This window comes from Mobula hypostoma, chromosome 23 (assembly GCF_963921235.1).
Source record: "Mobula hypostoma chromosome 23, sMobHyp1.1, whole genome shotgun sequence".
NCBI lineage: Eukaryota > Metazoa > Chordata > Chondrichthyes > Myliobatiformes > Myliobatidae > Mobula > Mobula hypostoma.
The window spans coordinates 25,255,762-25,271,314 of NC_086119.1; the positions used below are offsets into that span (position 1 = coordinate 25,255,762).

The 15,553-nt window shown below is 41.0% G+C and overlaps 1 protein-coding gene across 2 annotated transcripts in view; it reads left to right on the forward strand.

The window, feature by feature from the left end:
• rab34a (RAB34, member RAS oncogene family a) overlaps positions 1 to 15,350 on the forward strand; it is a 64,551-nt gene extending 49,201 nt beyond the window's left edge. The window contains exons 9-12 of one of the 2 annotated variants that reach the window (XM_063031821.1): positions 2,296 to 2,377; positions 3,223 to 3,313; positions 5,127 to 5,234; positions 10,608 to 15,350. In XM_063031821.1, the coding sequence (XP_062887891.1) occupies positions 2,296 to 2,377; positions 3,223 to 3,313; positions 5,127 to 5,234; positions 10,608 to 10,675 (349 nt within the window). In that variant the 3' untranslated portion in view covers positions 10,676 to 15,350. The remainder of the gene's footprint in view (positions 1 to 2,295; positions 2,378 to 3,222; positions 3,314 to 5,126; positions 5,235 to 10,607) is intronic. The other variant, XM_063031822.1, reaches the window with a different exon arrangement.
• The last annotated feature ends 203 nt before the right edge of the window (positions 15,351 to 15,553 follow it).

Consider the following 15,553-nt stretch of genomic DNA (forward strand, 5'->3'; position numbering starts at 1 on the left):
TGAGGACAGGGTGAAAGTTGGAGGCAAAGTTAATAAAGTCAACGAGCTCTGCATGCGTGCAGGAAGCAGCACCAATGCAGTTGTCGATGTAGCGAAGGAAAAGTTGGGGACAGATACCAGAATAGGCACGGAACGTAGATTGTTCCACAAAGCCAACAAAAAGGCAGGCATAGCTAGGACCCATACGGGTGCCCATAGCTACACCTTTAGTTTAGAGGAAGTAGGAGGAGCCAAAGGAGAAATTATTAAGAGTAAGGACTAATTCCGCTAGACGGAGCAGAGTGGTGGTAGGGGGAACTGATTAGGTCTGGAATCCAAAAAGAAGCGTAGAGCTTTGAGACCTTCCTGATGGGGGATGGAAGTATATAGGGACTGGACATCTATGGTGAAAATAAAGCGGTGGGGGCCAGGGAACTTAAAATCATCGAAAAGTTCAAGAGTGTGAGAAGTGTCACGAACGTAGGTAGGAAGGGATTGAACAAGGGGGGATAAAACCGTGTCGAGGTATGCGGAAACGAGTTCGGTGGGGCAGGAGCAAGCTGAGACAATAGGTCGGCCAGGACAGGCAGGTTTGTGGATCTTGGGTAGGAGGTAGAAACGGGAAGTGCGAGGTGTGTAAACTATAAGGTTGGTAGCAGTGGATGGGAGATCCTCTGAGCGGATAAAGTGGGTGATGGTGTGGGAGACAATGGCCTGGTGCTCCTTAGTGGGGTCACGATCGAGGGGTAAATAAGAGGAGGTATCCGCGAGTTGTCGCTGTGCCTCGGCAAGGTAGAGGTCAGTACGCCAGACTACAACAGCACCCCCCTTATCAGCGGGTTTAATAATAAGGTTAGGATTAGTGCGGAGGGAGTGGAGAGCAGAGCGTTCGGAAGGAGTGAGCTTGGAATGGGAACAAGGTGCGGTGAAGTCGAGACGGTTGATGTCCCGTCGGCAGTTAGCGATAAAGAGATCCAGAGCAGGCAGAAGACCAGAGCGGGGTGTCCATGAAGAAGAGGAGGGTTGAATATGGGAGAAGGGGTCATCGGTGGGGGTGGAAGAGTCCTTACCGAAGAAGTAGGCTCGGAGACGGAGACGGCGGAAGAAAAGTTCCGCATCATGGCGAACATGGAACTCGCTGAGGTGTAGGCGAAGGGGAACATGACATATATATTATAAAAATAAATTAAACGGTTTTTACAAGAAAGAACACAATCCATTATAATGCAAAATGATCACTGTGTTTCTAAACTCTAGTGATTTTGGGTTGTGCCAAATGGTTTGAGAACCAAATGCATGAAAGAGAAAAGGCTGTCCTTGAATCTAAAATAAAGGAGAAAAGCAGAGTAGCTAAATTGCACACCTTTTTCATTTTAGCCCAGCGTGTAACAATGAAAGCACTTCCTGAGCTGGCCACTATTCCAAATACAAAAGGTTTTGAAAAGTGACAATAAGTGTCATCGGTTGGAGTCGGGGAGCTCTGTGACGGGTGGGTGGGGTGGGGGATGTGGGTGCTCGATCCACCGTACCTGGCCTACTTGCACTGCTCGTTTTATTTGAGCCAACTCTGGTGGCAGTGGGTTCCTCCTCCACTTATGGACAGGAATACGTAGAAAATGCATCCTTGTCCAAGGTACATTCAACTGCAGAAGTGGCCAATGAACGTCTATTGTTTTCTTTACAGTTATGGGTATCTGGGAAAGTTTTTATTTTGCGCATGAGTTTGTGTAGGTTCTAACAGAGGACATTGACTAGAGGAACCCACATTGTAGCTTTTGAAAGAGGCCCAGAAGGTACATGTACTTAAATCAGCTCTTGCAATCTGACATGTAAGTTGCATCCCTATGTTGAAGAGATTCTGAATATAAAGCTTGGCTGAGGTCTGATGGGAAACAGAGGAGCATGATCCCAGAAGTCCCCAAAGATATCTGTGATGTTTTCTTGGCACAGAAATTGTACCCTGCCACCTCTGTGGTTTGGAGATGGATTATATTCTAATGTAGCAATGAAGTTTCCATTGGTAACTTGAGCACCATGTCTGTGATAGCTTTTCATTTTCCATATCCTTTAATTGCGCTTCGCAATATCTTAGTAAAATATGTGCAAAAGGCAAGCAATTTTTGATAGAACTTCTTTTTAGCATAGGATGATGATGCTGTGAAAAAATAACAGATCTAACAAATATTTCAATGTGTCTTCTATGTGTCTCAAATTAGTCTTCTAATGTAAAATTAGCACAGAATTTGAAACATGATTTTCTTCTCCATTTTCTCCTTTATCTTCTTAATATGCATTCCTGTGCTTTTTGGTCCTTAGACAATGGTTGAAAGATGCTCTCAAAGAAAATGACCCTTCCTCTGTGCTGTTGTTTTTAGTTGGGACAAAGAAGGATCTTAGTGTAAGTACCAACAACAGCTAGTAAGTAATTTACAAAAATATTGAGTTGTTGTATTTTAATTCAAACACTACAACAGTTACATTTCAAATTTTTCACATGCCCCAGGATAATGGGGGAAGGAGGAGCCATTGATGTCAACAATTTCCAGAGGAAACCTTAGAAAATGTTATTTTCCTCAAAGCCCTTATATCTTTATTATGGTTCTGTTCCACTATTTCATTCATCTGCTTTGATACCCTTTAGGAAAACAAATCCAACCTGTCTCAGTCTGAGTGTTAGCCCAGCATTGCAGGCTGCAGAGAGGATAATTCCACACTTCCAATATTCTAGTAGACCCGCTTTACTCGCTTTCATGTGAAGATTTTGACTTACTCTTAGTTTTCATTTAAATAATATTTATGATTTTATTGAGTTAAAACAACATATCAGGATTACTCTCAAGGGTGTGCAGGATCAGAAGAATCAGAAGTGCTCACATTAAATACCGCAAGGACAGCTTCTCTTGGTGGTTTCTCCTCATTGACTTTCCCCTAACTGGGATTCATCCTGCCCATTGTGTTAACAAATATTTTGATGTGTCTCCACTAATGGGTTTCCAATTGGGAAGTTTTATGCTTGGAAGCCATTTTCTACAGAGCAATTGACCATGAGATTGGGGAGTGGGGTGCATGCTGTGGGTGCCCAGTTCTTGAAATCAGCCAAGCCACCCCTCCACTTTTCAGTGTCATGAGCATACCCATGTTGGAGATAAAATCAACCTTTACTGGACTTAGGGTGTGACAGCTAAAGCCAGGTCTGTTTTGCTTCTTCTATTTACCCAGTATATCATTCATTGTCCTATACAGTCTGCTTCCCAGTACAGCCTGATAGAGAAAGATGCTATCAAAATTGCTAAGGAAATAAAAGCTGAATATTGGGCAGTGTCTTCACTCACAGGTGAGTGCAGTTTTATCAAGTCCTAAATATACAATACCTATAATCAGTACAGTATCTGATGTTGGTCATTTCTTTGCAGAAGGGAACTATGAAATTCTGTGAGAAGAGGAGCCAATAGTAGAGAATGGACCATTGCCTAGTTTGGATGAAGGGGTGCTTTGAGCTTATAATGATAATGTAATTGTAGATGTATTGCTGCACATTATAATCGCTCCCATTTTTTTTATTTAGGGAGGAGCAGTGTGTAAGAGTCAGCGGATTCTTTATCTGCTTTCATTATTGCCATGTCAAAACTCTTCTGCAGTCACTGATTAACTGATCCCATTGAATGGCAGAGTAGGATCAAGAGGCTGAATGCCCTAAGCATATTCCTCCTTATTGTCCTTGTGGCACCTTTAGTCTTCCAATAGGACTTTGTTATTTATACATAAAGCATATTTTAAAAGAAAACGATTATAGATTTAATACTGAAAATAAATTTTGCTAGTTTGTCAGCATTATGTTTACATGTATGTCATATTTCAGAACGAACATGGAATAAGATCTTGTGTTTGAGGTTCCAACTCTGCTGGGACTACATTCCCCATGTTTTAGATTGATAACTGTAGGGATAGTGTCAGAAATTCAAAGATTGAGAAACTGATTCAAAGTTGTAAGGAAATTGAACCAAATATATAACTTAAGTGTTCCTGGATATTCGTGTGTACTTGTTTGCCAGTTTGTCTGGTTGCATGATGGTGATGTGGTGCGTTTGTGACTACGCCTGAGGGATTTGAAAGGAAGGTGTTTGGTGGAAATTTGAATTCATTTGCAACTCTTTTCACAGTTTCATCCAGCCCCATGCCCTGTCTCTCATTCTATGAATATTGTGAGCTCCTTCTCGGTAGTTTGAACAGTGAGGGTACTTTCATCAAAAAGCACCTATATTGTGGAATTTTCTTCTTAAATTTTGTACTTGGATTAATTTTGAATTATCTGTCCTACTTCAAGTCTTGTGAAGTTAATTCCCTCAAGTTACTTTGCAACAGCAAAAGGACTCGCCTGAATTTTCTAAGGGGATTCTCTCAGTCAGTGTAATTTCAGTGGGAACAAGGTTATGGCATTCATTTGGGAGAATTCCAGTCGGCTTTCTGCTGGCTATGAGTTGTAAGGGTGCAGTTTCATTGCCTACTCAACAACTCCATTAGGTGGCACTGTCCAACCATTCTTCAGCAAATACTTCAGCTCCAAATGTCTTTAACAGCCTTATGTCTAAAATGGCAGTGACAAAATTCCTGAAGTAAGCAGTTTAGTTTGTGCTGTTAACCCTTTAAACTGAAGTAAAGTGGACCTAATGCTTACCTGTACCCTTTCAAAAGCAGCATTTTCATTAAAGAATCTATAATGACTTTGGGATCTTTATAACGTATCTTATGGCATCAAAAGTTCATATCAAATAATATGTCTGAGTGCATTGTGAACATTTCTATTTCTGCAGGTTTTGTTATTTTCCTATTATTTTCGTAGCCATGCATGATTACCAACTCTATTCAGCGCGTGACCTGCCTTTAGGTATCTTTCAATGGAACTTCAGAGGACCTTAGAGTTTGAGCACCAATTGTGACTGATGGTTTTGTTCTTCTCCTGGGTTAAGCACCGGGCCTTATCCACTGGCAAACTGCCACAGTGAACGTATATATGTCCTGCTCCTCCAAAGCATCAACAAGGTTGCACATTTATGTGGTGCTGTGTTTAAAAGAATGTTCAAGCGAGGATTTTTACAAGCCGTGGCCTTTCTTTTGAAAGCTAACATGTTCTTTTTCTTTATCTTTAGGAGAAAATGTAAATGAATTCTTTTTCCGGGTTGCCTCCTTGACATTTGAAGCTAATGTATTGGCTGAGCTAGAAAAGACAGGCCCGAGGAGGATTGGTGATGTTGTTCGTGAGTATAGCCATTAATTACACATGACACACTTCTTTTCAACTACAGGTCCACAATCCCTTATCCAAAATTCTGAAATCCAAAAAGCTCCAAAAATAGGAGTTTTTTTCGCCAACAGCTGACGTCACTCAAGTGTGATGTGGCAGCATTAGCAGAGGCCGCCAGACGTCAGTTGTGGCTCAGTGCTCGTACTGGTTACACGTGCTTTGCTGTTCACTGATATTTTGTGTTCACTGTTGACTTTGTGTTTAATTTCACTGTGAAAATGTCAAAAAGAGCTGCAGATACCCCTATGGGTAACAATGAGAAAAAGAGAAGGAAGCATCTATCATTATCAATAACGCAGAAAGTGGAGTTATTGCAGAAGCTTGATCGTGGCGTGTGTGTGCGGCGTCTTACTGAAGAATATGGTGTTGGAACTACCACTGTATATGATTTAAAGAAACAGAAAGATAAGTTACTGAAGTTTTATAGTGACAGTGATGACCATAAACTAATGAAAAATAGGAAAACAATGCATAGGACAAAAAATGAAGATCTTGACCGTGTGTTGATTGAGTGAATTGGACAACGAAGAAGTGAACGTATGCCACTGAATGGCATGTTGATCATGAAACAAGCTAGAATATACCATGAAGAACTGAACATTGAAGGTGAGTGTCAATATTCAGAGAGTTGGCTGCAGAAATTTTAGAAGTATCATGGTGTAAAATATCTGAAAATCTGTGGTGAAGAAGCTTCTGCTAATCATGAAGCCGCTGAAAATTACATTGACGAATTTGCCAAGATAATATCTGATGAAAACCTTAGCCCTGAACAAATTTACAATGCTGATGAAACAGCTTTGTACTGGCGCTACATTTCTAGAAAAACATTAACAACAGCTAATGAGAGAGCACCAAAAGGTTTTAAAGATGCTAAGGACAGGTTAACTATTCTTGGGTGTGCCAATGCAGCAGGCACACACAAGGTGAAGTTGGCAGTGATTGGAAAAAGCCAACATCCGAGCTGTCTGAAAGGTGTACGCAATTTACCTGTGCATTATTATGCAAACAAGAAAGCATGGGTAACCCAAGGAATGTTTTCTGACTGGTTTAATAACCACTTTGTACCAGCGGCACGAGCTCATTGCAGGGAAGCTGGACTGGAAGAAAACTGTAAAACTTTATTGTTCCTGGACAACTGCTCCACATATCCCCCTGCCGAACTTCTTGTGAAAAGTGAAGTTTTCGCAATTTACTTGCCCCCCAATGTGGCACCTATATTACAGCCTTGTGATCAAGGAATTTTATGTTCCATGAAGAGCAAGTATGAAAACTGTTTTTTGAATTGTATGATTTCTGCAGTCAACAGAGGAGTAGGACTCTCTATCCAAGACTTCCTGAAAGAGTTCAATGTTAAGGATGCCATTTACACAGTTGCTAATGCTTGGAATGATGTTGATAAATTAACATTAACAAATGTTTGGCACAGACTTTGGCCTACAACAATGTTTGATGTAAATGAACCTACAGATCAAGACTTTGAAGGATTTCGTGTCACTAATGAGAAGATGATGATATCAAATCACGTAACTTACGCTAAAGTGTTATCAAACCAAGGTGTAAATAAGTTAGAGGAGGCTGACATCGCAGAAATGCTGAACATTGATAATGATGCACCTGTTGTGTATTCCGTGAGTGATGGGGAAATTGCTGAAATGGTGTTAAATCAGATCAGCATGAAGATAGTAGTGATGATGATGACACAGTCAACACAGGTGAAAAAATCCCCATAGATGATATGGTGAAAATGTGTGATCAGTTAATTGCTGGCCTTGAATAACATGCATTTATCAGTGACCAAGAGATTATGGCAGTTTACTCAGTTAAAGAGAGATTGCTTAGACATAAACCTATGTTAATGAGACAGACGACACTTGAAGAAGTCTTTAAAAACGCCGTCTGTAGTAGTGCTGCTTCCTAACTTGAGAATCCTGTTCCTGGCCCATCAGGTACCTGTAGAGTATTTAATTTTGTTTGCCAGATGTAATGCAACTTAACTAGCTTAGTTTGAACCTGTATATGTCCCAGAGTATTTACGGCATTTACCATGTGTTTGATTCGGTTCGTTTGAAGCTGTATATTTTTATGTTTTATTGAATGTGTAATAAAACTGTAATAGTATTTGTAGTCTTTATTTATCCCGCTTAACTATACTTTTTGTGTTCACTGTTGTCTTTGTGTTTAATTTCACTGTGAAAATGTCAAAAAGAGCGTGGGTCGGGAAAACCCAGAAGTTCTCTCTCCAGCAGTCGTTGTTTGAGATTGCACAGACTTTTTTTCTTGTCATTATTCCCTAAACAATACAGCATAACAACTATTTACATAGCATTTACATTGTATTAGGTATTATAAGTAATCTAGAGATGATTTAAAGTATACAGGAGGATGTGCGTAGGTCCGGAGCTCTCCCGGGTCCTAAAGTCCACCCGCACTGAGACAGGTTAATTATCAATATAATTATCAATTTCCTAAAATCCAAAAAATTCTGAATTTCAAAATGCAACTGGCCCCAAGGATTTCGGATAAGGGATTGTGGACCTGTATAGCTATTCAGCTCCTATCAGTAGAGATGGCAGTAGCAAGGGATGGGCAACCTGACCAACAATGCCCATCTCTCATACAAGTTTTACAGAAAGCAATTGATCAAAAGAGACATTATTTTTAAGAACTAAGCGCAAGGGATTCAGCAGATGCTGGAAATCCGTAATAATACCTAGAAACTGCTGGAGGAACTCAGCAGGTCAGGCAGCATCTATGGAAAGGAATAAAGAGACAATGTTTTGGGGCAAGGCCTTTCATCAGGACTCATAATACAGAGTCTCTGCCTGAAACATCAACTCTTTATTTCTTTCCATGAACACTGCCTGGCCTGATCTGCAGAGTTCCTCCAGTGTTTTTTGTGTGTGTTATTTTAAGAGCGGATGTTGTTTCCCAAATGATCATTTGCTGGGTCATTGGAGGTGAGACACGCTGTCTAGACTGGGAAAATTAAAATGGCAGTCAATTTCTCACGATGTCGAAGGAGGTGAATTGGCCCATCGAAACGATGCAATTTCTCAGATCAATCCCACTATTATTTTCCAGTGTCCCATGACCTATTCTCTCTCAGATGCTCACTGATACCATCCAATCCTCCAGCCATCCACTACACCAGTACTCATTCAACACACTAGCATGTCTTTGGGATGTGGGAGGATATCGGGAAACTCTTGTAGTCAAAGGGGAAAAGAGCAAACTCCAAAACGACGACAGAGGTGGGAAGAGGATCAAACACTGGTTGCTAGATTGGGTGGAAGCAATAAAACTCACAGCTGCACCACTCTCCAGCATCACTGGATGTTGTCTGTACCCCTGAGCCGACAGTGGCACAGATTCAAAATAGAGGGGCATCCTCTTAGAATGGAGATGAGGAGGGATTTCTTTAGCCTGAGAGTGGTGAATCTGTGGAATTTGATGCCATGGGCGACTATGGACACCCAAGTCATTGGGTATATTTAAGGCAGAAGTTGACAGATTCTTGATTAGTCAGGGCATGAAAGGATAAGGGGAGAAGGTGAGATATTGGGACTGAGAGGAAAAATGGATCAGCAATGATGAAATGGCGGAGCAGACTCGATGCATCAAATGGCTAATTCTGCTCCAATATCTTATGGTCTTAACAGAGGGAGAAGCAGGTCATTTAATCATCCTATTGACTGCTAATGCTGGTCATTGAGTGAAGGATAGGGAGATCACACCCTTTTTAAAAAGTAAATCCTAGTGATTGTGGCACCAGAAGGTTCAGAAGGCATTATTTTTAATTTCACAGCCTGGGTTCTAATTTGGATCTCATCCCTGTTTCTCAAAGATTCTATGTACAGGTGTCTCCAATGATATGGCAGTTCAGGGAATGGAAATCTGCCCACAGGGAATTTGCAAATCACTCTCAAAAATTCTGTGATACAAAATAAAATTGCACTCTTGTAGAAGCTTATGTTGAAGAAATAAACACGAGATATAGTTGTAACTTCCCAGGAGTAATCAAGCAGATGCCATTGTCTGTAAACATTGCAGCTGCCAATTCATTTGGCAGCCAGAACATGGTGGGTGGAGAGGCAGGGGAGCTCCAGCATATTCAAGGCAATGGGGCATGCTCCACTTGTTTGTACCACAAAATTGTAATCCAGTTTCTACAAATATGAGAGGGACCAAAATGAACCATTATGCCTTACGTTGCTGCTGGAAAAGCTTACCGTATCCTACTGAAACTGGTGCTAATCAAGTGCTGGGATAAATAAGGTGAAGAATAAAGCAACACCGTCCCTGCAGTCATAACTCACTCAGATCTGCTGATTCCTGAAATGGATGCTGAGGCTCCCACCTGAGAACAGTGGTCATTCCAGGTCTGCCGATGTCAGGACGTGCGCCTTCATCTCTTTTGTGTTGCCCTTCATCACATGCCCTGGCTTGACGCCTTTAAAAGGTCAAAGTTTCAAAGTAAATTTATTATCCAAGTACATACATGTCACCCTGAGATTCATTGCCTTGCGGGCATACTCAATAAATCCATGATAGAATAATAACTGTAATAAAATCAATGAAAGAGCACAATAGATTGGGTGTTGAACCAGTATGTAAAATACAACAAACTGTCCAGAGACAAAATGAATGAAATAATAAATAAATAATAAATATCAAGAACATGAGAAGAATAGTCCTTGAAAGTGAATCTGTAGGTTGTGGGAACATTTCAGTGATGGGGCAAGTCAAGTTGAATGGAGTTATGGCCTTTGGTTCAAGAGCCTGATGGTTGTGGGATAGTAACTGTTCCTGAACCTGGTGGTGTGACTTCTACCTTCTTCCTGATGGCAGCAGAGAGAACAGAGCATGTCCTGGGTGATGGGTGTCCCTGGTGATGAATGCTGCTTTCCTGCCATAGTGTTTTGTGTCGATGTTCTCAATGGTGGGGTGCATGTTACCCACGATGAACCGAGCAGTATCCGCTACTTTTTGTAGGTCTATCTGTTCAAGGGCACTGGCATTTTCATACCAAGCTGTGATGCAACCAGTGAATATTCTCTCCACTATAGAAGTTTGATGTTCAGAGTAGGACTAATCTGGATACTATGCCAGGTGACATGGGGTGTGCATCCCCAACCCCTGGCCACTGTCTGGATAAAATCAGATTGACATTTAAAATTGGCTTAGGACCTAGGGCCAAGAAAGCCTGACTAGGGTACAAATGGTGGAATTTTCAGGTATCCACTCTTGTACATGCTAAATTAAATACTTCCAAATTAATTGTTACTATAATCCATATAATAAAAAAATTCTTTTTCTTTCTTTACAGGTATCAACAACAATGATAAAAACCTATTTAGAACTGGGAAGAAATCTAAACCGACCTGCTGTCAGTGAGTGACTGCCAACATAAGAGGCTACTGTTGCACTATAATTTCTGCTTTAACCAAAGATTTGTCATGCCAACAACATTGGCGCCAACAGAACACCTTTGTAATGAGAAAACTTGTTAAAAGCTGATGGAATGTGAGCATCCTGCTGGAGAATCTTCCCAAATAATTGCTGTTAAGACACTGCCATTTATGTTAATCCCACATCTCAATATCTTTACCAGTGGAAGAAATAACATTATGATGTACAATTCCCACTCTGATGATGCATGGGTTAAAGTTGGTGCTGGATCCAGAAAGGAGATACCTGTAATTTTTTTTGACTCCCTCAACTGTTATTATTATCCTGTTACAGGATAGGAATTCATCCCTGGACACACACATTAAGCACATGAAATACGTGCATGGAATTTACTTCTGAAATTTGGTTCCACTGAAGTCAATAAAATGGAATTTTGGAGTGCATTTGAACATAATTACTTTGTATGCTTAGCACATGTGATTGAGGAAATATTTTTAGTCCACCTTTCTGATCTGAAATTTTAGGAAAGCCGGGACAATATTCTGTCACAACTCTTATATTTCTGTAGATATTTCTGATTTTTGTATGTGGGACACAAATGCAGGGAGTTAACTAATAGTATATGCTCTGAAGGAAAGCCATTCATGCTATTTATTATTTAGAGATAGGGCATAGTAACAGGCCCTTGTAATTGTGCCGCCGAATTACACCCATACTAACTCGTACATCTTTGGGATGTGGAAGAAAACTAGTGCAGCCACTGGGAGAAAGTACACACTCCCAACAGGCAGTGATGGAATTGAACCTGGGTCACTGGTGGTGTAATAGCTTTTCACTAACTGTGCTGCCCCATTTCATCTTTTTATATGATGGGATGAGAAGTTAGTTATCTGTCTTGGGGTCTGAGCAGTATCCCACCTGATTTGGCGAAGGGTCTCGGCCCGAAACGTTGACTGTTCGTTTCCACGGATGCTGCCTGACCTGCTGAGTTCCTCCAGTGTGTTGTGCATGTTGCTCCCACCTGATTTTCCCTGTCTTTTCTAATTGGGTTGTTCCAATAGGTTCAGATGTCAAAATAAGATCACGGTTCTGAGTTTGACAAAATGTAAAAACTGGCCAAGATTGATGGTGGCAATAAATATCCAATGTATTCCCAATCTTGAAACTTCTACCAAAGTCATTCACTGCCTGTACTGTACTTACTCAACAATGATGTGGAAAACTATACCTTCCCCTTCTCCTCTGTTTCCACTCTCCTCTCCTATCAGATTCTTTCTTCTCCAACCCTTGACTTTTCTCACCCACCTGGCTTCCCCTGTCACCTTCCAACTAGCCTCTTTCCCCTCCCTCCATGTTTTTATTCAGGCATCTTTCCCCTTTCTTCTCAGTCCTGAAGAAAAGGCCCGGCCTGAAACATCAACTGTTCACTCTTTTCCATAGATGCTAACTGACCTGCTGAGTTCCTCCAGCATTTTGTGCGTGTGCTTCGGATTTCCAGCATCTGCAGACTTTCTTGTGTTTGTGAAATACGTCCTTTGTTTGTCAAACTTATGACGATAACATTTTATGGAGCCAAATTTCAGAAGTAAAATTCCTTGCCCATAACATATTGCCATACAATATGTTCATACAATTTTACAGAAGGGTAGTGGAACACTTACACACACACACACACACACACAACTGACATTGTGTATTTATCACATGTAGTTAGTGACCAATTTCTATTTCTTCATGTTTACATGTTAGAATGACACTGCTGCCATTCCTAGGGCATATTTAACAGCTTTTTTCAACATTATAATACCATCATTAATTCTATTGGCAAAATCCAAGCAATGTAATTCATAATGTAAATAATTTTGAGATAATTGTGGAATTTTGGTAGATAAGTCTTTTCCCTTTTGTAGTTTTCAGAAAGCCTTGTGCAACACTCACCCACAAGTGAAGTTTCAACTGAAATATAAAGCAAGGTTGTTGTTTAGTCCGCTGGAGGATTTTTTTTTCCCTTGAGAGTGTTTTGCTTCCTTTAATAAACGAGGATTTCTGGGTTTCTGAATGCAGAGGGGATGGTTTTGCTGGATAGAGCAGTCATTTAAAAGAGGTGGCACCGGGATTCATTTCCCATCTTACTGTCTTGTTCCCTCAAAGAGCTAGAAAATATACCACCCTGAGTCAAGATCCCTATCAATTGGAGGAGTAAGTGAGGGCAGGCAGCAGCACTGCAGAAAAGACCATTTCCTTCTCAATGATCAGCTCTAAGCTTCCTGGCTGCTGTTTATCAAGTCTGGAATAGGCCTGTGCTAAATGGGGCACCGAGCATGCCCCAAAGAAACGGACTGAAATACTTTTTCATTGTATTGGTGGCAGTAAAGTTTGCTCAGTTCTTATCGTGTATTAAGTATTCACTTTTTTTTTGAAAAGTTTTCTCTACAAAAAGCAGCATCACCAGTTTCTTTTTGCCATTTTGTTAGGGATATTAATATACTCTTTCTCTCTATAGTCCTTGATTTTTATATGTGTTAGCTATTTTTTCTTACTTTGTAATATTTCACTTGTTTTCTGAAAGATGCACTGAAACAGAGGCTGATGCGATAGACCTGGGAGAAGACACCAAGACAACTGGAAGCACAGGTTTAGGAGCACACGAATAAAGGGAGGACATTTAGCCTTTCAAAGCAATTCCACCATTCACTTAGATCAAGGCTGATATGCAGTTTAATTCTTTCCCCCACCTTTGATTCCATAAACCTTAATACCTTGCCCAACCAACAAATATCAATCTAGTCCAATGTCACCACATCTTCCAAAGTGAGAGTAATTCTTCAGCTAACAACTTGATGGGTTTTAAGACACTGATTACCAGTGAGAGCTTTAGAGATTGAAATAGCAATGGAATCTTTGTAATCTGCAAGAGCCTTTAATTACAATCAAATTCGCGCATGTGGTGGTTTGCCCATATAGGACATATACACTCAGTGCCTCCTGTAGCTAATAAAGTGGTCACTGAGTGTATGTTCATGGTCCTCTGCTACCGTAGCCCATCAGCTTCAACATTTGACATGTTGTGCATTCAGGAATGCTCTTCTGCACACCACTGTTGTAACACATTGTCACTTCCTGTCAGCTTAGACCAGTCTGGCCTCTGTCTTCCTCTGACCTTTCATTAACGAGGTATTTTTGCCCACAGAACTACTGCTCACTGGATTTTTATTTTTGTTTTTTTTTTGCACCATTCTCTGTAAACTCTAGAGAGTGCTGTGTGAGAAAATTCCAGATCAGCAGTTTCTGAGATACTGAAACCACCCTTTCTGGCACCAATAATTATTCCATGGTTAAAGTCACTTAGATCACATTTCACAGATATGTTAAAAGAAAAAGATTGGTTAAGACAAATGTAGGTCCCTTACAGTCAGAAACAGGTGAATTGATCATGGGGAGCAAGGACATGGCAGACCAATTGAATAACTACTTTGGTCCTGTCTTCACTAAGGAGGACATAAATAATCTTCCAGAAATAGTAGGGGACAGAGGGTCTAGTGAGATGGAGGAACTGAGGGAAATACATGTTAGTAGGGAAGTGGTGTTAGGTAAATTGAAGGGATTAAAGGCAGATATATCCCCAGGGCCAGATGGTCTGCATCCCAGAGTGCTTAAGGAAGTGGCCCAAGAAATAGTGGATGCATTAGTGATAATTTTTCAAAACTCTTTAGTTTCTGGATTAGTTCCTGAGGATTGCAGGGTGGCTAATATAACCCTGCTTTTTAAAAAAGGAGGGAGAGAGAAACCGGGGAATTATAGACCGGTAAGCCTGACATCGGTGGTGGGGAAAATGCTAGAGTCAGTTATCAAAGATGTGATAACAGCACATTTGGAAAGCGGTGAAATCATCGGACAAAGTCAGCATGGATTTGTGAAAGGAAAATCATGTCTGAGGAATCTCATAGAATTTTTTGAGGATGTAACTAGTAGAGTGGATAGGGGAGAACCAGTGGATGTGGTATATTTGGATTTTCAAAAGGCTTTTGACAAGGTCCCACACAGGAAATTAGTGTGCAAACTTAAAGCACACGGTATTGGGGGTATGGTATTGATGTGGATAGAGAATTGGTTAGCAGACAGGAAGCAAAGAGTGGGAATAAATGGGATCTTTTCAGAATGGCAGGCAGTGACTAGTGGGGTACCGCAAGGCTCAGTGCTGGGACCCCAGTTGTTTACAATATATATTAGTGACTTGGATGAGGGAATTAAATGCAGCATCTCCAAGTTTGCGGATGACACGAAGCTGGGCGGCAGTGTTAGCCGTGAGGAGGATGCTAAGAGGATGCAGGGTGACTTGGATAGGTTAGGTGAGTGGGCAAATTCATGGCAGATGCAATTTAATGTAGATAAATGTGAGGTTATCCACTTTGGTGGCAAGAACAGGAAAATAGATTATCATCTGAATGGTGGCCGATTAGGAAAAGGGGAGGCGCAACAAGAGCTGGATGTCATTGTACACCAGTCATTGAAAGTGGGCATGCAGGTACAGCAGGTGGTGAAAAAGGCAAATGGTATGCTGGCATTCATAGCAAGAGGATTCGAGGACAGGAGCAGGGAAGTACTACTGCAGTTGTACAAGGCCTTGGTGAGACCACACCTGTAGTATTGTGTGCCGTTTTGGTCCCCTAATCTGAGGAAAGACATTCTTGCCATAGAGGGAGTACAAAGAAGGTTCACCAGATTGATTCCTGGGATGGCAGGACTTTCATATGATGAAAGACTGGATCGGCTAGGCTTGTACTCTCTGGAATTTAGAATATTGAGGGGGGATCTGATTGAAACGTATAAAATTCTAAAGGGATTGGACAGTCAGGAAGATTG